We start from the raw sequence: 25,454 nt of genomic DNA, 5'->3' as shown, positions 1-25,454 counted from the left end.
AGGAAAAAGCCCTAAGACACTACCACAGAGGAGCATGTGACCTCACTATTGTTGGGGGCAGCTTACAAGAGGATTTCCGGGGCTTCCTTGGTAGCAGTGTAGATCTAGGCTAAGAGAGACCCTGTTTCAAGAAATAAATGATGTGACAGAGGAGAAAAACTGATGTTCTCCACTGAATTCTACCAGGGTCCATACACCACACTAATCACACACACACACACACACACACACACACACACACACACACACACACCCCTCTCAAGGCTCCAGACTCTAGCCCTTTCTATATTTCCATATTATAGCACATATAATCCACATCAGAGCTCAGGCCTTACAGAGCATGCTCTGTCTGTTGCCCCCATGTCTCATCAGTGCAGGGGGCCAATCTTTCCATCTACATCTTGCTGCTTTCTCTACTACTTGTGGAAATTTATTGTTACTATTTTTTAAATATTTTTTCCTTTTTTTAAGATTTATTTATTTTATATATGTGAGTACACTGTAGCTGTCTTCAGACCCATCAGAAGAGAGCACCAGATCCCATTACAGATGGTTGTGAGCCATCATGTATGTGGTTGCTGGGAATTGAACTCATGACCTCTGGAAGAGCTCTTAAGTCAGTGCTCTTAACCACTGAGCCATTTCTCCAGCCCTTATTGTTATTATTAATGTTGTTGCTGTTACTTTGACACAGTGTTTATGTAGATCTGGCTAGCTTACAACTTACTATTTAGACCAGGCTGACCCCAAATTCACAGTGATCCACCTGCCTCTGCTTCCTGAATGCTGAAATTAAAGGTGTACATCCCCACACACCCAGCCTTTCTCTAGGTGAAATATTAAGACAGACCTGGTCTTCCCCAGGACAGAACACCAATGACAGACCACAATGGAGTTCGTCTGAAGTCCCAGTTGGGAAATCAAGTTGATTTGACTTATATAGTGTAGGTGAGGAGTGACTTACAGGAATGTGAGGGAACCCACAAGATCCCCATCATGGATGACAACCACTTCATAGCTGCATGGACAGAGCCTCACTTCTGCTACCCTCGAGCGCCTACCACGACTCTGAGCCCATATGCAGCCGGGACAGGTTACATACTGCTAGTTGGGAGGTGCAGGAAAAGAGTGGCTGAAATCTCATGGAGGGACCCGATGGCTCTCCACAGCACCTCCTGTGGGAGCAAAGGAAAATGGGTTATAAGTAGTCACAGCTGCTGGGCCTTTGTCCATCTCTTCTCTCCTGCTGCTGCTTCCTCTCTTTCTCCTCCTCCTCTTTTTCTTCTTCCTACTCTTCCTCTCCTATTCCTCCCTCCTCTCTACATAGCCCTGGTTGTCCCAGAACCCACTCTGTAGACCAGGCTGGCCTTGAGCTCAGAGACCTCTGCCTGCCTCTGCCTCCAAAGTGCTGGGATTAACGGTGTGTGCTACAGCTGCTTTAGAAACATGCGCTTCTAAAATGATTTTCAAATCTGGGTGGTGGGGGCTGGAGAGATGGCTCAGAGGTTAAGAGCACTGTCTGTTCTTCCAGAGGTCCTGAGTTCAATTCCCAGCAACCACATGGTGGCTCACAACCACCTATAATCAGGTCTGGTGCCCTCTTCTGGCCTGTAGTTGCATACATGTAGGCAGAAAGCTGTATGATGTGTACATAATAAATAAGTTTAAAAAAAAAAATCTGGGTGGTGGTGGTGCATGCCTTTAATCTCAGCACCGAGGAGGCAGAGACAGGTGGATCTCTGTGAGTTCAAGTCCACCCTGGTCAACAGAGTGAGTTCCAGGACAGCCAGGGCTGTTTCACAGAGAAACTGTCTCAGTAGTTTTTCTTACTTATTTACTTATTCTTTTGGGAAATAGTGCAGTGAGATTATTACAGCCTATTTATGTGGAGGTCAGTGAACAACTCGCCAATAATCCTGACACGGCAGAAATTAGATCTTTTCTTCTACCATGTGGGTCCCAGGAAATGAACTTTGGTCCTCAGGTTTGGAAGCAAGGAGTTTTACAAACTGAGCCATTTCACTATTACCTCTCTCCCCCTTTCTCCCCTAATAAGTTGATGTCCTGGCTGTCATAAGGACAACAGGAGAGGGCTTGGCCCTTGCTCTCTAATCCACATTTGACAGATCCTTCCTGATTGGTCTTTGTTCTACACCTTATTTGCATACACACATATAACCAATCAGGATCCACTTGGTCTAGATGACACGGTGCAGAGCCTCTGAACTTTCAGACTTTTCTGTTGTGAATTGGTTCTAATGCTCTTTGTGTTAATTTAGCTCCCCAAATTACACGGGAACCACACGGCAGCCTGCAAGTAATGAGGGTCCCTGCCCCCAGGTGGCTTTGGTTGGTGAATAAAGTTGCCGGTGGCCAATGGCTGAGCAGAGAGACAGGACTTTAGATTTCTCAGGCAAGGGAACCATGGGAAGAAGAGGTTTTTGTTTTCAGTACAGCCATGCCAGGGAAGCAGGAGGATCAGGTGGGAGAGCTGCAGAAGACAGCGTGACAGTCATGTAAGAGCTGGGGAAGAGCAGCCCCAATGGCCTCTCCCCAACTGGGTCTGGGGTAGCAGAGCTGGAATCTAGATGTTAGTAATAATTCAGGAGTATCAGAGGGGAGGCTTTAGCAACGTGGAAGTTTGGGAGTGGCCCAACCATTGAGCCACTTAAGGCATGTTAAAAATAAGGCCGTGTGGGTTGGGGATTTAGCTCAGTGGGCCCTGGGTTCGGTCCCCAGCTCCAAAAAAAAGAAAAGGAAAAAAAAAAATAAGGCCGTGTGTGTGTGTGTGTGTGTGTGTGTGTGTGTGTGTGTGTGTAACCCACAACGGTGAGGCAGTGAGAAACGTGCACACCCACAAGGGAACTTAGAGCAGATTAACCGACTACCACCACACGGTTCAGATCTCTGAGCCTAACTACAGATGAGGATTCTCTCCTGCTAGACCAGGGAGTGGGCCTGATCCTTCCTATCCCTAAACTTGCTAATGGCATGTACAATGGTCCCCAACTCCATATTTAAGGAGATGGCCGATATGGCCGATTCTCCTGTGTCCAACTGTATGCAGGGAAGGGTGAACACACGAGAGAACTTTATTTACATAGGAATACCAGCTCACACTGGATAGGGTCAGTGTATAACCATAACACCCCAGACAACAGAAGACCAGAACTTCCTGGTCAGCTCGGGATACCAACCCAGGGCGGGTGACATGTGCTGCAGCTAGGTACTCCAGTAAACCATCAGTGGCAACCGAGGGCAGGTCTTACTATTTCATGGGGCAGGAGAGAGCAAGCCACTCCCTGTCCATAGGACTGAATCCCCAAGTGTAGTCAGGCTCATGGCCTCTGAACCTTGTGATCCTGATTGGTCACACGTATGCATGTAAGTGAGGTGTAAAACAAAAAACCATCAGCGAAGACTTGTCAAATGTGGCAGCAAAGGACAAGGGTCAAGCCTTCTCTTGGCTTTCTTATTGCAGAGAGTCCTCAGCCTAGAGAGGGTGGCAACAGCTGGGACTTTGAAGCAGTTTCCAGGGACCCAAGTATCAAACCCAGGGCTGCAACTGTGACCCCTGCCTGAAGCTATGCTGTCAGAGCTGTCTCACCTGAATGGCTTCCAGAGACCATTGTCAGGGCTAGCAACTTCCTGCCAAGGCAGAGGACCTGAGTGTGGACCCTAGAATCCACATGGTGGAAAAATAACCAACTCCTCCAACCTGCACACATGTGGCCACACACATGAATATTGTTGAAATATCCCTTCTGCAGGAAAAGGGCCCCTGGAAGAGTGAGAACTAGGAAGGGGTGGGCTTCTGAACTTCTACTAAGAGCACTGTGCATGAGGTCTATGGAGGCCAGGAGGTAGAATATGGTGTGTGAATGAAAACACCCCACATAGGTTCATGTTGAATGCTGTTTGGTGGAACTTCTTGGTGAGGATTGAGAGGTGTGGCCTTGTCAGAGTAGGCTTTGACATTTCAAAGGCTCACACCCACACCATTCCCAGGCAGTGGCTCTCAGCCTGTGCTGCAGTGCTGTGCTCGCCTGCTGCCTGCTCTCCACTCTGACGGCCATGGACTCTGTCCTCCGGTACTATGAGCTCATATTCAATGCTTTCTTTTATAGGTTTGCCTTGGTCATGGTTTAACTAAGACACTGGGTAAGCCTGACACCTTGAGTTCAGATCCCCAGAACTCAAGTAACCCTGGACAGAGTAGTACAGTTGGCGTGCACAGCACACCAAAGGGGACATGGCAGACAAAGACAAAGGAAAGTTTCCGAGAGTCTGCGTGCCAGTTAGCATGACTGACACACAGAGGTATGTGTGTCACTGAGAGATCCTGTCTCAGGGTTAAAGGCATTTGCTGCCAAGGCTGACCATCTGAGTTCAATCCCTAGAACCCACATGTGGAAGGAGAGAATACACTTCAGAAAAGTGCCCTCTGATCTCTACACAAGTGCATATACACATAAATACATAATTCACAAATGTATTAAAATTTAAGCTGGGCAGTGGTGGCTCATACCTTTAATCCCAGAGCTGAGGAGGCAGAAACAGGCAGATCTCTGAGTTAGAGGTTAGCCTGATCTACAGAGTGAATTCCAGGACAGCCAGGGCTACACAGAGAAACCTGTTTTTTTGTTTGTTTGTTTTGCTTTTTTTTTTCTTTTCTTTTTTTCGGAGCTGGGGACCGAACCCAGGGCCTTGTGCTCACTAGGCAAGCGCTCTACCACTGAGCTAAATCCCCAACCCTGCTTTTTTATTTTTTTGAGGGGAGGGGGTGAGCAGCTCCCCCCCTTTTTTTTTTCCCCGGATCTGGGGACCGAACCCAGGGCCTTGTGCTCACTAGGCAAGTGCTCTACCGCTGAGCTAAATCCCCAAGCCCTTTTTTTTTATTTTTTGAGGGGAGGGGGTGAGCAGCTCCCCCCTTTTTTTTTCCCGGATCTGGGGACCGAACCCAGGGCCTTGCGCTTGCTAGGCAAGTGCTCTACCGCTGAGCTAAATCCCCAAGCCCTTTTTTTTTTTTATTTTTTTAATGCTCATCAGTTAAAAGCACTGACTGCTCTTCCAGAGGTCCTGAGTTCAATTCCGCAACCACATGGTGGCTCACAACCATCTGTAATGAGGTCTGATGCCCTCTTCTGGTGTGTCTGAGAACAATGACAGTGTACTCACATAAAATGTTAAAGAGAGGGAGGGAGGGTGGGAGAGAAGGAGGGGGACACACACAGAAACACACATACATGTGGGGGTGGGGAGAGGGTGGGAGAGAAGGAGGGGGACACAGAGACACACATACATGTGGGGGTGGGGAGAGGGTGAGAGAGAAGGAGGGGGTCACACAGACATACATACATGTGGGGGTGGGGAGAAAGTGGGAGAGGAGGGGAACACGCACACACACACAGACAGAAACACAGACATGTTCAAGGTCACCCCTGAGTACAGGGTATATACTTTATGAGCCAGTCTCAGCAACATAAGCCTCTGTCTAAAAAGAAAAAGTAAACTTTGTTTTGTCTTTTTTTATTTTTAAAGACAGGGTCTCACTATGTAGCCCTGGCTGTCCTGGACCTCACTCTATAGACCCAGGGTGGCTTCAAACTCACGCAGACTCTTCTGCCTCTGCCTCCTGAGTGCTAGGATCAAAGGCGTGTGCCACTATGTCAGACTTGCATTTTTATGATTATCCTTTTGGTCACCAGTTTTGAAATGTGCTGTTATTGATCCAGAACATTGTGTGGAGCACCCTGTAAGTGCTCTTTAGGTCCTTGTGGTTCCAAGCTGCCACAAACTGGAGCACCTCCAACAGCCGTCAACCCAGACCATTGCAACTTCAGCCTTGAGCCACTCTGATTAATGGCTAGTGGTGTTTTCTCTTCCTTAATTCTTTTTTTTTTTTTTGAGACAGGGTATCAATGTGTGGCCTTAAAATCACAGAAATACACCTGCTTCTGCTTCTCAGACTATATATCTCAAGTTTTGTTCTTTTTTTCAAGACAGACTCTCAGCATCTCAGGATGGCCTGTAATTCACTATATAGTCTTGATGATCCTCCTGCCTCCACCTCCTGTGTGCTAAGATACAGGTGTATACCAGCACCATGTTTAGTTTGAAGTACCGGATGAATATATGCTAGGCAAACTGTGTGTGTGTGTGTGTGTGTGTGTGTGTGTGTGTGTGTGTGTGTGTGTGTGTGTGTGTGTGTGTGTGTGTGTGTATCAAAGAAGCTAGTCTACCTTAATCCCCTTCACCTGCTCTGCTGAGTCTTTCTCACCGCAAAACAGAAAAGCCCTAGCTGGACATGTCTGGGGCCTCTGGCGCCCTCTGGTGTTCATTTGTCAGAACAAGCACATGCCACTGTCTGGAAGAGCAAGCCACGGGACATGCGGGCAGTGGCATACACACTTATTTTTCGATAAAAAGAAAGGGCTGGAGCTATGGCACAGTGGATAAAGTGCATGCTGCACAAGCATAAGGACTGGGGTTGACCTCTGGGACCACAGGAGAAGCTGGAGATACCAGTGTCCCAGGCTGTAGTCCCATCATTGGGGAGGCGCAGGTTCTCACAGAACTCAGGACCACAACCACACACAATGAGCTGGGCCCTATTTCACTGGTTACTAATTTAGAAAGTCCCCTACAGTCCTGCCTGCCTACCTGCCTCCTCTCAGATGATGCTAGCCTGTGCCAAGTTGACATAAAACCACCCAGCACACTTGCTCTCGGAAAGGACCCAGATTCAGTTCCCAACTCTTTTTTTTTAAATTTATTTTATTTAACTACACTGTAGCTGTCTTCAGACACACCAGATGAGGGCAGGTTGTGAGCCAACATGTGGTTGCTGAGATTTGAACTCAGGACCCTTTGGAAGAGCAATCAGTGCTCTTAACCACTGAGCCACCTCTCGGTCCAGCTCCCAACTCTATATGGTTGCTCACAACCACCTCTAACTCCAGCTCCAAAGGATCGAGCACCCTCTTCAGTCCTCCAATGGCACTACACACGTTTCACAAGCAAACATCCATAAACTAAACTAAAAATAAAACCTTTTTTTTTTTTAAAGATTTATTTATTAGCTGTCTTCAGACACACGAGAAGAGGGCATCAGCTCTCATTACAGATGGTTGTGAGTCACCATGTGGTTCCTGGGGTTTGAACTCAGGACCTCTGGAAGAGCAGTCAGTGCTTTTTTTTTTTTTTTTTTTTTTTTTTTTGGTTCTTTTTTTCGGAGCTGGGGACCGAACCCAGGGCCTTGCGCTTCCTAGGTAAGCGCTCTACCACTGAGCTAAATCCCCAGCCCCAGCAGTCAGTGCTCTTAACCACTGAGTCATCTCTCCAGCCCAAAATAAAACCTTCAAGTAATTATCCACGCACCCCACCCCAGGTATGTTGTGTGTGCATGTGTGTGCTCAGACGCATCATAGTCTGTGTGTGAGGTCAGAGGATAATTTTCTGTTGTGTTTTTCCAGAGTTTCTTTGTGTAGTCTTGACTGTCCCGAACTAGTTCTGTACACCAGGCTAGCATCAAACTCTCAGAGATCTACCTTCCTCAGCCTCCTGAGTTGCTGGGATCAAGTGTGTGCCATCACTGCCTAGCTTCTTCCACTTAAAAAAAACATTTTTTAAAACCTTTGTCTCTTCAGGCCCCTCTCCTTCCATTTTGTGGGTGCTCTAGGGTCATGTGTGGTGGTCGACATGTTTGTTTATTGCATTGGATCTCCTTGTGTAGCTCTGGCTGACCTGGAACTCACAGAAATCGTATTGTTTCTGGCACCAGAATGGAAGCTAGGGCCTTGGGTATACTAGGCAAGGGCTCCCAGTGACATCATCAGCACCACCATGTCATAGCTCAAGTTAGCTTTAAACCTGTAGTGATGCTCCTGACTCAGCCTTCTTGGCTGGGATAACAGGTACAAGCCACCATTCCTAGCTTTATACTTCATTATTTAGAAAATAATAGCAGGAAATAACCTGTCAAAGTCTTTCCTAGTCTCCTTTCTTCTTGAGTGTTTTGTTTTGAGATAGGGTCTCATTTAGCCCAGGCTGGCCTTAAAATGGAGCACTACACAGTTGAGGGTGGCCTTAGTCTCTGTGCTCTCAGAGAAAAGTGCTAAGATTACAGATTGTACATGACCTATTAGCAGTGCTCAGGCTGGAGCCTGGGGCTCCCCACATGCTAGGTGAGCACAACTGAACTCCAGCTACTCCTATCACACCATTCCATCCCTGGTTGCTTGGCTCCCTGGGTGCAGAACCTGCAACAAGAGCTGTGTTTGCCAGGGAATCAAACCTAGAAGGGGGCAGGTGGCTGGCTGAGAACTATAGATCTCAATCATGAAGGCTTTAACCGAGAGCACGCCTGGATGACAGACTGCATACCTGGAGACTTGGCTGGCTTAGGGTAATGGAGTTTAAGGACTGTTTCCCCTCCAGGGCCTACCCATCACCCTGAGAGGTATCTTCCTGGAGTCCAGGCTGCAGTCTACAGAAGCTGAGTGGAACAGATAGCTCAGGTCCTGATGTTGCCTTTTGCAAATCAGGCAAGACTCATGATCTAGGAACAGATGTGGCCCTTCCCCATGGCACCAACTTCTGCCACCACATGCCATTCCTGAATGTCAGTAAATGGAGGAAGCAGCTCCTGTCTGCTGTGCTTCACAGAATAGAAGCTTCTGGGGCTTCACCAGTGATTCTTGTGAGCATCAGCTAGCCCTGAACAAAGCAGGTCCATCTCTGGTCCACATGTGAGTTCCAGGACAGTCAGGGCTCTATAGTGAGATCTCATTTCGGAGGGGCTGTTGGCTCAGCTGTTAAGGAGCATTTGTTGCTTTTTTTTTCCCAAGATTTATTCATTTATTATATATGAGTACACTGTAGCTGTCTTCAGACACACCAGAAGAGGGCATCGGATCTCTTTACAGATGGTTGTGAGGCACCATGTGGTTGCTGGGAATTGAACTCAGGACCTCTGGAAGAGCAGTCGGTGCTCTTAACCACTGAACCATCTCTCCAGCCCAATTTGTTGTCTTGAAGAGGATCCAGGCTTCACACACATGCGCATGCACATGCACACACACTTAACTTTATTAGAATGACTTACAGGCTGTGGTCCAACTAGTCCAACGATGGCTGTTCATCAATGAAATGTCTAAGAATTCAGCATCTGTGCAGGCCACAAAGCTGTTGTCTTAGCTGGTCTTGGGAGTATACACTGGAATCCCAGAGAAGGAACCTCTAATGCAATGATGAAATGGACGTGCCAACCAGGAGGGGGGCAAGCTGGCAAGGAACAAAAGCTTTCTTCTTCTTTCGGCTACCACAGGAGGTTTAACTCAAAGGTGTAATTTTCCACCTCAAAAGATCCAGATCAAAAGTTGGTCTTCCCACTTCAAATGATTTAAGGGGAAAAAAAAAAAAAACCTCTCAGGGGTGTACCTAGCCCCTTAGGATCCAGTTAATTCCAGATGTAGTCAAGTTGAAAGCCAAGAAGAGCTATTACAGCTAGTCTAATAGAAACGGTGAAAAGCTGTATGCAGGTCATGCCTGTTACCCCAGGACTCAGGAAGTGGAGACAGAGTAAAGAGTTCAAGGCTAGAGGTAAGGGGATGGAGAAATGGCTCAGAGGTTAAGAGCACTGACTGCTCTTCCAGAGGTCCTGAGTTCAATTCCCAGAAACCACATTGTGGCTCACAACCATCTGTAATGAGATCTAATGCCCTCTTCTGGTGTCTGAAGACAGCTACAGTGTATTCACATACATAAATTTTAAAAATTACACAGAGCTGGGGTAAAGGGCTCAGTGGTAAGAACTTGCTTCTCTTGCAGAGGGCCTGGGTTCAGTCATAGCAGCCACATGGCAGCTCAGGACCACCTGTAACTTCAGACATAGGTGAATCTGATGCCCTCCTCTGACCTTTCTGAGCATTGCACTTATGTACCACATAAGTTGTCGAGGTTACAGGACAGCTTCTGGGGATCAGCCTTTTTGTTGCTGTTTGAGACAGGGTCTTACAATGTAGCTCCAGCTGTCCTGGAACTCAGAGATCCACCTGCCTCTACCTCCCAAGCCTGAGATTGAAGAGGTGCATCACCATGCCTGGCAATTACATCTGTTTGGCTTGTACATGCACAGGCTTCATGCTTTCAACTCACAGGAGAGAGGCTGTATCATCTGAAACTGGAACTAATGGACGGCTGGAAGCCACCATGCGAATACTGGGAACCAACCCCAGGTCCTCTGATCTCCAGGTCCTTTCAAACAAGGTTTACTTGCGGCAAGGACGACATTATTTGACTCTGTTTAGCAAGGAGGCGCTGGGATGTGACCAACAGAGTACTCGCCTTACTGTGTTCCATACTGTTTGGGGAGGGTTGCCCCCCCATAAAGTATGGCTAGACAGGTTAGGATCAGAGACAATAGGCACACCTCTGGCAGGGCACACTTGTCAAGGCTAGAGGACAACTTCTGGGCATCAGTCAGTGTGCAAACTAAGTTACAGGGCTGGGAGCTGAGTGACTGTCATAGCCTCATTTTGTGCATTCCACGTCGACATCTAAGACGAAGTCTCACTAGGTAGACCAGCTAGCCTTGAACTCAGAAATAAGCCCACTTTGTCTCCAGGAATGCTGGGATAAAAGGCATGTGCCCCGTCTGCCCCCAACTCTCTTTTGGAGACAGGGTCTCTCACTGAACTTGAATTCAGCTAGACTTGTGGCAGGCAAGCTCTTGGCACTCACCTGGCTCAGGCCCCCCAGTGGTGGGTTGAATGTGTGCAGCTGTGCCCTGCTGTTCATGTGGGTCCTGGGTATCTGAATTTAGGGACCCATTGCTTGTATTTCACCTGCAATACTTCCCTTACCTGAATGCTGATCTCCCCCCCATCTTTAAAATTGAGATGCATGACTTCTTGGTTATCCCCTACAAGGCTGAGGGAACACTGGAAGGACAGAAAAACAGAAGAGCTGGAAGAGGAGAGTATTTCGAAACACTAACTTTCACCCAAGACCCGGCTTTTGTACTTAAAAAATTATTTGCACGTGTGTACAGGAACATGCTTACACACATGTGTAGAGGTCAGAAAATAATCTGCTGGAATTAATTTCCTCCTTCCATCAAGTGGGTCTTGAGGGTCAGATTCAGGCCATCAGGTTTTATGGCAATAAAGTGCCTTTGGATTGAGCCATCTTATAGCCCCTAGCTGCTGTGGTGATCACCTGTACAAGATTTCCACAAGACTGGAAGGGCCCTCTCCACTATGGGGATTTGTGTGTCAGTAACAGTTGCTGAAGGAAGGAAGGAAGGGAGGAAGGGAGGAAGGAAGGAAGGGAGGAAGGGAGGAAGGAAGGGAGGAAGGGAGGAAGGGAGGAAGGGAGGGAGGAAGGAAGGGAGGAAGGGAGGAAGGAGAGAAATTTCCTCACTGGTATGGTTAGTGACTGGAAACAGTTCCATGAGGTTGTAATCATGTTTAAATCCACACACATAACATTCAAATGTAAGTGCTGGCTCTAGGGAGGTAAAGGCGAGGTCTAGGTTAGTTCAGGGCCAGCCTGATCTATATTGTTCTAGGCCAGCCAGGATTACACATTGAGTCAGTCTCAACCAACCCCCCCCACACTCACACACACACACACACACACACACACACACACACACACACACACACACACATACTCTGGTGCTAATTGGGAAGGGAGGAAGCATATAAGTGGGAGTGGATTTCAAGAAACAGCAATGGGGTGAATAAAAACACTTTGCACACACATAAGAAATGCTTTAGTAGGGGTTGGGGATTTAGCTCAGTGGTAGAGCTCTTGCCTAACAAGTTCAAGGCCCTGGGTTTGGTCCGGAAAAAAAAGAAAAAAAAAAAAAAAAAAAAAGAAATGCTTTAGTAAATGCTTTAGTGAATCTTATGAACCGCCACTAATATACACTAATTAACACATTGTAATTCACACGTGGATTTTTTTTTTTTTTTGGAACCCATATTGCATTCTAATTTGTTTTGTGTGTGTGGAGGTCACAGGACAACTTGGAGGTGTTAGTTCTTTCTTTCTATTGTGTGAGTTCCAGAACATGGACTCAGGTGGTTGGGGCTGTCTTCCCTGGCTGAGCCACCTCACCAGTCAGGAAGACTTGAATTAACATCATCCTCTGGCCAGGAGACTTGGACTCAGGCACTATTGTATGCAGGAGGTGGAGGCACACACCTTTAATCCTCCCACTCAGGAAGCTAAGACTGTGGGGGAATCTCTTGAGTTCTAGGGCAGCCAAGTCTCCAAAGAGAAACTCTGTCTTGAAAAACCAACCAACCAAAAAGAACTACCATATATTCAATACACCTGATAATGAATGAAAGAGGCAAAACACACTACCAGGGCTGGGGGAAACTCAGTGTAGAGTACATACTTAGTCTGTGTGAAGCCCTCCCACCATAAACAAATCCAAGACTCCAAGACAAAGATGACTGCTTCATCTCCCGCTTTTATTGACTAGTCACAGTCCACCTGATATGGGCAGTTTTGCTTCCCTAATAGTTTAGCTTGAAAGGTAATTACCAGAACTTTGCTAGGTCCAACATATATGCCCCACCCTGTTCCTCTCCAACCGTTTCCAGGGTCCCTGCAGTATGGCATGTGACTACATGTATGTTCTGGGATTGGAACATATTCCAGCTTTCCACAATGCTTGCAATCACTGCCACACACACATACAGTAGAATTTGTTTGCCTCTGTGTCTATCTCCTGCATTGACAGTAATATACAACGTTACTAATTAAGACAAGCTAGGTCAAAGGTCCTCAAGGACTACATAAGGAGATTATCAAACAAAACAAAAACTCCAAGAGGACTGGGGGTACAGTGCTTGCCTACTATGTACAAGCCCCTGGATTTACTGCCTAGCACAAGTACCCAACAATAACAAACCACGTCACAGAGACATTTACTTCATGTGGAAAGTGCAGGCAATAGGACCCATCGTTCAGTCATCCTGTGCTACACAGTGAGTTTGAGGCTGGTCTGGGCTGTGAGACCACTTCTCAGAAACAAAGCAAACCAAACCCAAAAAATCCAATTTAAGAAGCAGACAAATCTCTGGGAGTTTAAGGGAAGATTGTTCTTCATAGCCAGTTCTGGGGAAGCCAGTGCAACAAACCAACCAAAAAGCACAACAAAAAACCCAACACACACATTTTAGCTACAACTGAAAAGGAAACCCCGAGGCCGGCATGCTGGCACATGGTGAAAAGGGAACCCCGAGGCCGGCATGCTGGCACATGGCTTTAGTCCCAATCTTGGACTACACTGTTGTGTACACTGTTGTGCACTAGAGCTGATACAGGAGTAGTCAGGGCCAGACTGGGCATATGGGAGCCTCAAAAAGCAACCAAATAAACAAAATCCCAAAAACCAAAAGCCCATTTTTGTTCTGTTTTTGCAGTGCTGGAAATGCAAGCCAGGAACCCAGGCATGCTAGGCAAATGCTCTACCCTTGAAGTCCATCCCCAGCAACAACAGGCTACACAGCAAAGGTTCCTTATTAGTAGATCTTGCAGCGGTAAGCACAAGGTCAAATGCTTCATGTTCGAAAGCAGTCTTTCAGCTCTTCTGTATCTCTAAGACCAGTAAGGCTCCCAATTAGCTTCGGCAAACAGGACAGACAGAGCTAGAACGTCCCACAAAATCACAACGAGGGTCATTTATCTCTACCCATCTCACCAACTGCACCATCTGTGGCCAACAGTTTGCCTGCGCCTGGGGGCACCCTTCGTTTTTCACCTGGAAACATCGGACTGAACTAGTGAATTAGCCTCGCTCAAAGCTAGCCGATCCTTTTTCTCCTTCTGTAACACCTGCTCCTCCCACAGCGCCTGGTCCACCTGATCGACGGTGAGTATGATCGGCTTGTATTTCTCTTCGAACAGCCTCTCATTGGCCTCTGAGTGCAGCTGGTGAGGCCCGACGACGCGCAGGTGCGCAGGCAGGTGGAGAAACTCGTCGTCGTTGATGTCGCAATCATGCATGCGGTTCTTCAGGACCCACCAGCGGCCTACGAACCCCACGTCGAGGACCCGACCGGGGAAGTCGACCCAGCGTGGCTGCAGGTAGCGGCAGCGGGCCTGGTAGAGGCTGGCCTGGGCGTCGAAGGGCGCTTCGTAAACCAACGAGCAGAACCCCAGGTTCACGTGACGCAGCCGCCCGCGGCCCCTCAGCCACAGCAGGCGCTGCAAGAACTCTTCCGAGTGGCGGTTGCGCGTGGCCGGCGCCAACAGCAAGAGAGAACTTGATGCGTCAAGCAAGGCCTCCTCGAATGCCGCCTCACTGGGCGCCAGCGCACAGCACGCAGCAGCGCCGCCAAGCAGCCCCACGTACAGGGCCGCGCGGCCGGGTCGAGCTCGCGCAGCAGCCGCCGCGTCTCCGCACGCCTCGGCGTAATCCCGAAGCAGCGCGCGGGACCAGGTGCCTGAGGGGAAAGAAGCGCTGCAGTGACAATGATTCAGCCACTTGGGCCACCCACCCTGCAGCCTTCTGCCACTACTCACCCAGTCGCGTCCACAACCCTGGCTTAACCGCCACTGTCGTGGTACCACTTGCCTCTCCTCCCGCTTCACTGCGTCCACGGGACCAGAATCTCTTCAGAGCTGCTGTCATCATCATTTTCCGGCGGTTCCTCAGTCGAGGGGAAACACATAGTGCCGGAATGAAAAGGGCTGGAGAGTAGATCCTGCGCAAGCGCAAGATACAGGAAGTAGTTTCCCACTGGAAGACAATAGGAAACGGACTAGTGCCGGATGTTGCCGTTGCGTCGAGAAGGGTGGGCTCTGACGGGTAGGCGAGCGGCGCGCACGCGCACGGAGCAAGAGCCACGCCAGCTTAGGTAGCTTCAGGTGAGGAAGGTGGGGTGCTTCTGCAGGGCCCTAGCTTGGAGCTGAAGCTTCATTACTCCGTGTGTTAGGCTCCATGCAGGAGTCCAGACGGAAGCATTAGTCTTGGGGAGGGCTGTGGGACTGATGCGGTTCTGTCCACAGAGTGTGATGCAGTGACGCCTCCAAAGAACCATGGCAGCAGCCGACGATCTGGCCTTCCACGGTGAGTGGAGCCCGGAAGTGGTCAGAGCTCCTAGCCCTGTCCTAGGCTAGAACCCTAAGCAGTTGGGTCCCAGACCTCAGGTTCATCCTGCACTCAATTCCCGCTCCTTCCATGAACTCAAAAGGCAAATCACCGCCTCCAACTCTGCACAGGACCTAAATTGAACACCATCTTAGTAGACGAGCAGATCTACAGTCCATCAAAACCGAACCCAGCCCTTAGGGGAGGGTGGTGAGGCAGTCACAGCCCTTTCAGACTCCAAACACCTGTGCCCATATTCCCTCTCCGTAGAGTTCGAGGAAGCTGCAAATCTTCTGGCAGAAACCCCAGATGCAGCAACCACGAGCCAAAGTGATAAGCTGACCTCACAAGAGCATGTGGCTGTGGTTGTGGGTTCAGGCATTGGCTATGGAGCCGAAGGAGAGGAAGAGGATGACAAAACATCAGTGAGTCTCCTAGGCCCCGATATACTCTGCCTCTGTCCTTACTCTGACTAAGCAGGCAGGTTCTGAAAGCCTTTGTCTTATAGCTTCTACAGGATGAAAAGCCACAGCCAAGATTCTGGACGTTTGACTACTATCAGAGCTTTTTTGATGTAGACACCTCCCAGGTGAGGCCTTGGACATTGGTGGTGACGACTTGGAGTTTCTTGGGGTTCAGCCACTATTCTTGGGGACTGAATTTGGATGGGATGGGTATAGTGGGACTGGAAAGCAAAAACTAGGTTACAAAGTAGATGTGGATGGTATGTGTCTTAAAGGCAGTATGTTTCCCAGTCAGACCAACCTCTAATAATAAACCAGGTCCTCTGAGAGGGTACATCCTGGAAATTAGGAGGGAGACCATCTAGAACAGGGAGACTGTCCTTACTTTGTCTGGGAGGAGAGGCTGCAGGAAGCTGAGAGCAAGGTGGCAGGCCTGAAATCCACCTTCACAGTGGGTGACGTGTTCCAGCTTGTTCAGGTAGGATGTGCTGGCAAGACAGTGGATGCCTCTCAGAATGCAGGGGTTCTCATTTTGGACCCTTGGTTTTGTTCTCTAGGTCTTGGACAGGATCAAAGGTTCCCTGCTGCCCCATCCTGGCCACAACTTTGTGCGTCACCATCTTAGAAATCGTCCTGACTTATATGGTAAGTGGGTCTATGTTTGAATCAATGGAGTATTATTCAACATGGGACTGTGCCTGGTCCTGAACAGGGCAGTCATGCACAAAGAGCAGACTTGTGTTTAGTTGAGGGAGACACCAAGAAGGGAAGCAGAAGGTGGTAGGTCTGGCTAACTCAGAGGGTGAGTGGCATTGCTGTCTGGTATAGGGAAGTCAGCAAGGTCCCTGAGTAGGGTCGGCAAATGAGTTATGCTGGCATTGGTGGTGAGAGGCTTAGAAGAGGACCCAGAAAGCTTCTAGGTCCCATGGTGGAAACAAGTGAGTTGCGCATAGTGGCATAGGTCATTGCAGTGGAAGAAGCTGGGAAGTCATGAGTAGGGGATGAGTACATGAGTCCCATATAGTGGTGGGAAGGGATCTTACTGAAGGATTTCAGGATCTCCTCTGGCATTGGAAAGCCAACAAGAGCAGGCAGGGCACAGACATTACATTGGAGGCTGTGAGGAAGAGTGGTTGTTGGTCCTAGAGTATGCCCACAACCTAGAGGACTGAGAAAGGCTGGAGTAGCTTTCTACCCAGTTAACCAACACAGTTGCCATGGGTGGACAGGAAAAGCTGGACAGGTACGAGGAGCAGATCAAGTGTCTAGAGGCCCAGGTCATATGTATGAATTTTCAAAAAATAAGCATGTAAACCCAGGGCCCTGGGGCAGTTTGGGAGTGACACATAAAGATGGAATGCATGAAGCCTCTGGACAAGATCCTGCCCACAGTGGAGAACCACCAAGCCTCTTCTACCTATCTACAGACAGTTTTGTCAGAGAAAAGAGCTAAGTGCTTGAGGCATTTTAGAAGGTATTTCCAGAAAGAGAGGATCAGCCCAGCTGCAGCACTTGTGAGCAGTGACTTAGAGAGTCAAATGGAGTCTGGGGTCTTAGCAGAACACTTATGTAGGACATAGACACCTTTCCCAGGAAGAATGTGCCTGGGACTCCATTTCCCCCTTTGCAGGCCCCTTCTGGATTTGTGCCACCCTGGCCTTCGTCCTGGCGGTTACTGGCAATCTCACTTTGGTGCTTGCACAGAGACGGGACCCCTCCATTCACTATAGCCCCCAGTTCCACAAGGGTAAGCAGAGCGGGTGGGCTCAGCTCTTGGATGCCAGGGTCCAAGGGCATGCAGTGACTGCCCACATTGCATCTCTAGTGACTATAGCAGGCATAACCATCTACTGCTATGCGTGGCTAGTGCCGCTGGCACTGTGGGGCTTTCTCCGGTGGCGCCAGGGCACGAGGGAACGCATGGGGCTGTACACCTTCCTGGAGACTGTGTGTGTCTACGGCTACTCACTCTTTGTCTTCATCCCAACTGTGGTGAGTATGGCTTGGCTCTGGGAAATGCTAGGAGCTACGTGGACCACCAGTGTGGTCATCAGCTGTATTTGTCACATTAGGTCCTGTGGCTTATCCCAGTGCAGTGGCTCCAGTGGCTCTTTGGAGCCCTGGCCCTAGCCCTGTCAGCTGCTGGGCTGGTGTTCACACTGTGGCCTGTTGTCCGAGAGGATACACGGCTGGTGGCCGCGGCACTACTGTCTATTGTGGTGCTGCTTCACGCCCTCTTGGCTCTAGGCTGTAAGGTAGGTCCAGGTGGTCTTCCCTCACCAGGGCTGTGGAGTGGGCTTTGCGGCCACCCAGCTGTACATTCATTCTGAGGTCTCTCTGCAGCTCTACTTCTTCCAGCCTCTGCCTCTGGACCATGTGGTACCAGCACCCCAAGCCATACCTCCATCTCCCAACGTCCTGCTGCCCAGTTCAGTCCAGCCTATGACGACCTTCTAAGAAGGCCCACAGGTGAGGGACCAGTTTCGGCTGAGGGTGCACCCTCCTCCTGGGACCATTCCTAGGAGTCTAGGAGTCTTTCTTTTTCAGGCCAAACTCAATGGGGAGACTACTGCCCTCCGATGAAGATTGGAGGATTCTTGGACCCTGGAGACTTCCTGCTATTTTGCAGGCTTTTCTTACAAAGCAAACACTTTTATTTTCTATGCAAAGGTGATCCAGAGAATTTATATAAAGGTGGGGAGGGGCAGCCAAGCAGGGAGTATTACTGATGGACAGGAGAGAGCCTGGTTTCCCAGTCGCCTGAGGGCCCTTTGATTCCCTGACAGGTCAGGAGGGTGGCACAGAGCAGCTCCAGCCTTTGCCAGAGGGTACCTGTGGTGGGCAGGAGCCCAGCTTGAGCTGTGGCCATTAAGGTGGGGACTCTAGGGCAAGGGGACAGGGGAAGAGACTGGAAACTGCCTGTGCTTATTAGTCACCCTTCCTTGTTTGCTTTTATTTTCGTCTGGGGAGAGGTCCCTGCTAGGCCCCTTCCCAGGGATGCTGTCTTGAGAGGAGTTGAGTGGAACATGAATGTGGAGGGAACACACAGGCCTATGCTAGCTATCAGGACAGAATGCCTTCCTTGTGATAGATCTTTGAGGTCTCTTGTTTGCCACAGTAGCCCAGGGTTACTCACTCTGAGCTGCCTGTTCCAGCTTTTGACGGAGGGGACCTTCAAGGCTCAGGACAGGACAGTAGCAGAAAGCAGGGGCTAGGCCTTTGGACAGCTGGGTGGTTTGTACATTCAAGTTTGAGGTGAACCCTTTGGTGGGAGGGGGCTTCGCCCACCCTGAAGGCTCGGCAGGGCCACCCCTCACCTAGAACCTCTGGGCCTAGGGACAGGGCTGCTGGCTTGGCCCGGCCAGCCGGGTTTCTCAGAGGGTCTGTGGGTTGACACTGGTTCTTTTCGTAAAAAAATAAAATTAAAAAAAGCAGCATGTCACGCCCATGGTGACCATGTGGCCTGGTAGTTGAAGGAGAGGTCCAGCTGGCTGTGCTGCCACCCCAGGTGAGGGGAGGTGCAAGGACGGGTTGTGGGGTGGGTGCTGCCAGGTCTGTGGTGGCAGCTGCTGGCCTCCTCCTGCCTGGTCAGGTGCAGCTGTGGGGTGGGGGTGGGATTTGCCTCTTCCAGCAGATGTCAAAGCCAGGTCAGAGTGGAGATACAGAACAGGATGAGGGCTGCCCCAACAGGATCTCATGTAAAGTATGGCAGCAACACTCGCTCGGGACCAAAGATTGGGCTGGGGGTACTTGAGGGCAGCGGCGACATCGTGTACAAAAGTGTCCAAGTTCCCATAGCAAAGAGGGCTGTGACCGGGTGTTCACGCTTCTCCAGAACAAGGGGGACAGCCACCGGCTGTGCCGGGCCTGGACTTCATTTGGTTTCCTGGTGCTGTCAGTGCGCAGTGCTGTCGCGGCTGGAGGCACCTAACTCCCATAGTGCATGGTGTTGGTCGGGATGGACATGGGCGAGGCCATAGAGATGGCAGGGCCACCCATGGTGAACTGGTTGTTGACTGCATAGTGGGCACTGGAGCTACCGCCGCCTCCCTGGGCACCTGAGGAGCCTGTGGGGCAGGTCATGGGCACTGAGGAGCCAGCATGACCCCTGAGCCTGCCTGGCCCCCACTGGTAGCTTGAACGTGTGCGCAGGCCAGGCGGGAGGTCCCCCGCCCACGGCCCCGCTACCCTGTTACCTTGGACAATGCCCGTGCTCATTATGGAGCCCATCCGGGAGTGGGTGTGATTGACAATCCCTGTGTTGGCTGCGCAGCGACAGGGAGGAAAGAGGGAGGGAGGGAGATGTCACCGCCCCCAGCCTGCCCGGCCCACTCCACTTTCATGGATGGTGTGGGAAGGGCAGGTGGAGGGGTGATAGATGAAGGTAGAGAGGCAGGCACATGTGTGGGGCTAGAGTCCCCAGAAAGAGGAAGAGGTGACTATGACAGCGACAGTGGTGGCAGAGAACCAAGCACTGGTTTAGCTGGCCACTGGCATATCCCAGTCCTCCCCTGACAGGCCATAGACCCCAGGGGACACTCACCTAAGGGAATCAGGTTGTTGTGACCCACGCTGGAGCCGCCAGCAATAACACTGCTCAGGTCGTAGGCAGTAGGCATTCCTAATCAGAAAGTAGGGGTCAGGGGTGGGGCAGGCTCTGGGGACGTGGGGTCTAGACTGCCACCAAGGGCCTGCAGCCATGCCTGGAGATAACGTTCAGACTCACCAGCCACAGCCACCCCGCTGCTGAGATTGTAGGTGCTTCCCGTATTCCACATATTCTCCGAGGGAGACGTGTAGTGTGAGCCAGGCGGGGGTGATGGGGTTGTACCTGTGTACCTATGGCAGAGATTAACTGTGGGCAGGGCTGTGGGACTCCTGGTGCCCTCTCCCCACTAAAACCCTGTATACCTGAAGAAGGGGTTCTTTAGATCCAGCAGGTTACTGGATTTGGAGCCTGTCTGGTCCACCTGTGCCACAATACTGATGTCATAGCTCTGTCTGGGGAAATAGAGAGGGTGGCCGTGAGGCAGCTGGGCTGATAGACCTCTGTGCCTATCCAGTCTAGATGGGTGGCAGGGTGCACCTTTTGTTGGCAATAAGCAGACATGTCCCTGAGAGCGTGTCCCCGGCCTTGGCAAACAACGGTGACTGGAAGAGGCACCGGACCTGGTACCAGTGGGTCAGGGGCTCTGTTGGGGCTGTGGAGAGCCACACGGTCATTCTGTCAAGAAGAGATGGATGCACTTCACTGGGTTGGCACCACCACTTGTGCCACTACCCACATTGTCCACAAGGGCCTTCCCTGAATGGTCCTCTGGGGTCTCAGGGCTAAGACTGGCTGGACTCTAGGCCCACAGCCATGGGGTCGCTACTCACCCTGACACCCTTGTACTGAGACAAACGCACTTAAGGGATGGTTACTCAGGGTAGCTGCTGAGGAAATGACAACCACACCCCTCCCCCATGGTTCTTCCTGGGGTTTAGATGAGAAGAACCTAAGGAGTTAGGACATAGCCAAGTCTGGAGGCCATAGGTGCTAGGATTCCTAGCAGTGCCATACTTACATGGAGCCAATGAAAGCAACATCGAACCAGAAGGCCAAGCCGTGGACCAGCCCTGAATGCAGCATGTGGAATTTGAATGGGATTTCTATCCTGCAAGGCAAAGGGCATGGGCTTGCTGTAGGGGCCCGCCTGACAGTGAGGAAAGTGGGAACGCTAGCTGAGTGACAGCAGCTGGCCATGAGTGACCAGGGAGTTGACAGTACATGACTGTGCGGAGAGCAGGGGTTGGGGTGGGGTACAGGTAGCAGCAGCCATCAGTGCTCAAGGGATGAAGGCTACCTGTGCAAATCGCCTTCTTTGGCTTCTAGGAAGTTCACTGTGTACTTGACAGATTTGGCCATCAGGATCCGGATGTCAAATGTGTCCTGTAAGACAACAGATATGACCAGCTTGTGCTGCAGAACCCTAGGCCTGGCAACAGCACTAACTTCTGCTATCTTACTAAAACCAGCTTGCCTTTCTCAGACACGCTAGGCACAGCACCGGGGACAGCAATTAGATTGCACTCCTCAGAATGTCACAATAATGGGCAGGTGGATCTCTTTAACTTTGAAGCCACCCTGGTCTATATAGTGAGTTCTAGGCCAGCCAGGGCTACAGAGAGAAAAACAAGGAGAAGCTGACTGGCACTGCTGGAGAGAAAAGCACTGGCCACTACTCTCTTCCAGAGGACCCAAGTTCAAGTCTCACCCACAGCTCACAGCCTCTGGAATTCCAGTTCCAGGGGAACTGATGCCTCCTTATGACCCTGGACTCTAGGCATAGCAGTGGGAGAGGCTCAGGTCCTTAAGCCTGAATAGCAATCAGCACTTTAGCAACTGCGCTGTCTTCCCACTCAAGCCTCATCCTCTTGATCATCTTGCCAGTGTCCTGAGAGCTGGGATTCCAGGTGTGTGCAGCAAGACAGGGCAGGCCTTTTTCTTTTTTACTGTTAAAAGAGATTGAACCCTGGGCCTTCCACATGTGAGACATGCACTCTGCACTGAGCCCTAGCAACCTTAGGATGGTAACGAAATCACAGTGGCAATACCTAAATTCCTACCTACTCAGCAAGTGGTGGCACCTACTCATTTGAGCCTGGGTTAAGCAATATGTGAAGATCTCATTTGGACAACAAAGCCAGGAGCCTGGACTAGTGACCCAATGCCTTTAATCCCAGCACTCTGGAAGCGGAGCCATGCTGGTTTCTGAGTTTGAGGCCAGCCTTGACTTTATGGTGAATTCCAAGCCAGACATGGCCACACAGTGAGATGCTTTTTCCAAAAACCAAAGGGCCACTCAGCTGGAGCAGCAGGTAAAGGTACCTGCTGCACACACGGCCTGCTACCTAGGTTCAATCCAGGTACCCACATACAATGAAGAGAACCAACATACATGTGGCCAAGCAACACACAGAAATGTAAAAAGCCTAAGTAAAAGAGGAATCCAGCATCAGTGAGACATGCTTGGACTCTGAGCACTTGGGAGGCCAAGGTGAACAAATTGGAAGTTTAAGGCCAGGCTGGGCTACACAGGTCGAAGTCAGTGCGACTCCAACCGAAGAAGAAAACAGAAGAGAAAGCTAAAGAACAAATAAAACAGTGAAAGAGAAAGGGACTGGAAGACTGAGTACTCGAGAATATTAAAATGGGGAAGATAGAGTTTGAGATTCATCCCCCAGATGTGGTAACTGGAGGCCAGTCTACAGTAGGAAGTGATGGTCTCCAAAGGACAAAAAAGGGCTAAAGTGGCTGACTACTGTACATACAACTAGAACCTAGAGGAGGAGACAGAAGTTGCACTGCAACTGGTTTCTCAGACTAGTGACAGAAGGAAAGACATTAAGGGGTCAGGGAGCTTGAATAAGCTTCAAACAGACTAAGCGTAGGAATGAAGACTTTCATGTACTCAGGAGGCAGAAGCAGGTGGATCTCTGAGTTTGAGCCACTCTGGTCTACAGAACAAGTTCTAGGACAGTCAGGGCTGCACAGAAGAACCCTGCTTTTAAGAAAAAAGGGCCCAGAGAAACTTGTATATGTGCTGTTTCCTTAGGTAGTAAGGTGCACCAGGTTTACAGTAGAAGAGAAAGACAGAAGACAGCGTCCTTGCATTGGTACTGGGCAGAAGCAGACTTCAGGCAAATGATAATAGGAAGGTTCCAGAGTGACGAACCGAGTAAGCCAGCAGGATGTTCTCATTCTAGTCCTGTGTGCACTCAATACAACAGTTTTAAAGCATGAAACAGTCAGGCTGAAATGGAGGAAAATGGGAAAAATATCCCTATCAAAATAATGCCCAAACAGGCTGGAGAGATGGCTCAGCGGTTAAGAGCACTGACTGTTCTTCCTGAGGTCCTGAGTTCAATTCCCAGCAACCCCATGGTGGCTCACAACCATCTGTAATGGGATCCGATGTCCTCTTCTGGTGTGTCTGCAGACAGTGTACTCACATAAAATCTTAAAAAATAAAATAATGCCAAAACAGTAAAAACTAATTCACAGTCCGGTCCACATCAAGAAAAAAAAATTAGTAGTGCAGCCAGGCATGTGGAAAGATCTTTATGATTTCAAGGACAACTGAGGTCTTCATAGTGAGATGCAGCCTTAAGGAAAATGAGTCCTGACCCAGATAATTAACAAATATAACCTAGCTGACATGCATATATGGCTGTACCAAACAAGACTGACTTCCTTCTCTTTTTCCTTTTTGAGACAGGATTTCACTATGTAGTCTAGCTGCCCTGAAACTCACTGTGTAGACCAGGCTGACTTTGAACTCTGAGATCCTCTTGCCTCTGCCTTCCCAAGTACTGGGATAAAAGGTGTGCTCCACCACATCCAGCTGAAATCCATTTCTTTTTTTTTTTTTTAATAAGGTGTTTTTTTTTTTTTGATTTATTTTATTTATTATATATATAAGTACACTGTAGCTGTCTTCAGACACACCAGAAGAGGGCATCAGATCTCTTTGCAGATGGTTGTGAGCCACCATGTGGTTGCTGGGAATTGAACTCATGACCTCTGGAAGAGCAGTTGGGTGCTCTTAACCACTGAGCCATCTCTCCAGCCCTGAAATCCATTTCTTAAGACCACACACTAGACTTTGAGCATGTCTCAATTATCCAAGGTCTGAAGTATCAGTGTATGTTCTTTGATGACCAATGAAGGCACCTAGAATACCAATTATGCTATACTGAGGTAAAGTGAAAAAACACACACCTGTAAGCATACGTTCTAGAATTCCTGTTATATGTGGATGGGTATTTTTTTTTTCTGCATGTATGTCTATGTATCACATGCCTGTCTGGTAATCTTGGAGACCAGAAAAGGTGTACGATCCCATAGAAATGGAGTCACACAGTCAGTTATGAGCTGCCACATGGGTACTGGGAATTGAATCTAGGTCCTCTGAAAGCGTAACTGCTGCTTTTATCCATTGAGCCACCTCTCCAGCCTCTGGAAAACAATCAGTGCTTCTACAGGAAGAGTGCTGTGCCACCAGGAGCTCTTTCTGTTCAACATTAGTTTTTCTTGGTGCAAGTAAACCTCTTGAGTTTCAGGCCAGCTAGGGCACATACTCAGAGCCTGTCTCAAATAAATACAATTTTATTTTTTTAAAACAAATTATTCATTTAATGTCATTTAAATTTTGAACTTTAGGTATGAGTATGTAATTCAAATCCCTAGAACTGGAGTTTCCGATGGCTGTGAGCCACCATGGAGGTGCTAAGAACTGAACCTGGATCCTCTGCAAGAGCAAAAAAATGCTCCTAACCGCTAAGTCACCTCTCCAGACTCCAGCTTATTTATTTTTATTTTCTGTATGTTTTCTCTGCAGTGTAAGTACATGATGTACATGCAATGCATGGGGATGCCAAAAGAGAGCATCTGATCCCCTGGAACTGGAAACACCATATTGGGAACAAAACCTGTCTCTATAAGACCACTAGTACTCTTACTTTTATTCTTTAAAATTAATCAATGTCAAAACTATTTTGTGTGTCTGGAGAGTCAGCTTAGTGGTTAAGAGCACTGGCTGTTCTCATAGGACTTGGTTCAATTCTCAGCACTCATAATGGTGACTTACAGCCCCTAGAACTCCAGTTCCAGCGGATCTAATGCCTGGCCTCTGTGAGCACTGTACACATGTAGCACATAGACATAAATGCAGACAAAACTTACTCTTTCGTTATATTTGTGGATATTTTATCTAGATATTTTATGTCCGAATAGCACATAAGTGTCTGTGCCCCATTATGGATCCCCACCACAAATGGTTGTGAGCTACCATGGGAACTAGCAATTGAACCGAGGTCTACTGGTGTCTTCT

General features: G+C 49.2%; 3 protein-coding genes across 4 annotated transcripts in view; 1 reads left to right on the top strand and 2 right to left on the bottom strand.

Moving 5' to 3' along the window:
* Positions 1-11,927: 11,927 nt before the first annotated feature.
* On the bottom strand, positions 11,928-14,897 carry Timm29 (translocase of inner mitochondrial membrane 29). Its single transcript, NM_001108129.1, has 2 exons — positions 14,548-14,897; positions 11,928-14,468 (listed from the first exon to the last, which is right to left on the bottom strand). The coding sequence occupies exons 1-2, from the start codon at positions 14,660-14,662 to the stop codon at positions 13,780-13,782; spliced, it is 804 nt and encodes a 267-aa protein (NP_001101599.1). The 5' UTR covers positions 14,663-14,897; the 3' UTR covers positions 11,928-13,779.
* On the top strand, positions 14,812-19,013 carry Yipf2 (Yip1 domain family, member 2). Its single transcript, NM_001014208.1, has 10 exons — positions 14,812-14,892; positions 15,034-15,094; positions 15,386-15,540; positions 15,624-15,704; positions 16,137-16,224; positions 17,210-17,326; positions 17,405-17,571; positions 17,652-17,834; positions 17,923-18,048; positions 18,127-19,013. The coding sequence occupies exons 2-9, from the start codon at positions 15,064-15,066 to the stop codon at positions 18,034-18,036; spliced, it is 936 nt and encodes a 311-aa protein (NP_001014230.1). The 5' UTR covers positions 14,812-14,892; positions 15,034-15,063; the 3' UTR covers positions 18,037-18,048; positions 18,127-19,013.
* The window catches only part of Carm1 (coactivator-associated arginine methyltransferase 1), a 44,687-nt gene continuing 37,443 nt past the window's right edge, over positions 18,211-25,454 (bottom strand). The window contains exons 9-16 of one of the 2 annotated variants that reach the window (NM_001030041.4): positions 21,426-21,511; positions 21,147-21,236; positions 20,666-20,803; positions 20,491-20,580; positions 20,306-20,418; positions 20,123-20,200; positions 19,776-19,844; positions 18,211-19,646 (exon numbers count right to left, since the gene is read on the bottom strand). In NM_001030041.4, coding sequence (NP_001025212.1) covers positions 19,507-19,646; positions 19,776-19,844; positions 20,123-20,200; positions 20,306-20,418; positions 20,491-20,580; positions 20,666-20,803; positions 21,147-21,236; positions 21,426-21,511 — 804 coding nt within the window. In that variant the 3' untranslated portion in view covers positions 18,211-19,506. The remainder of the gene's footprint in view (positions 19,647-19,775; positions 19,845-20,122; positions 20,201-20,305; positions 20,419-20,490; positions 20,581-20,665; positions 20,804-21,146; positions 21,237-21,425; positions 21,512-25,454) is intronic. The other variant, NM_001034088.3, reaches the window with a different exon arrangement.

The sequence above is a fragment of the Rattus norvegicus genome, chromosome 8 (assembly GCF_036323735.1).
Source record: "Rattus norvegicus strain BN/NHsdMcwi chromosome 8, GRCr8, whole genome shotgun sequence".
NCBI lineage: Eukaryota > Metazoa > Chordata > Mammalia > Rodentia > Muridae > Rattus > Rattus norvegicus.
The sequence above is the reverse complement of the archived record's forward strand: the minus strand, read 5'-3'. Positions and strand labels throughout refer to the sequence as shown.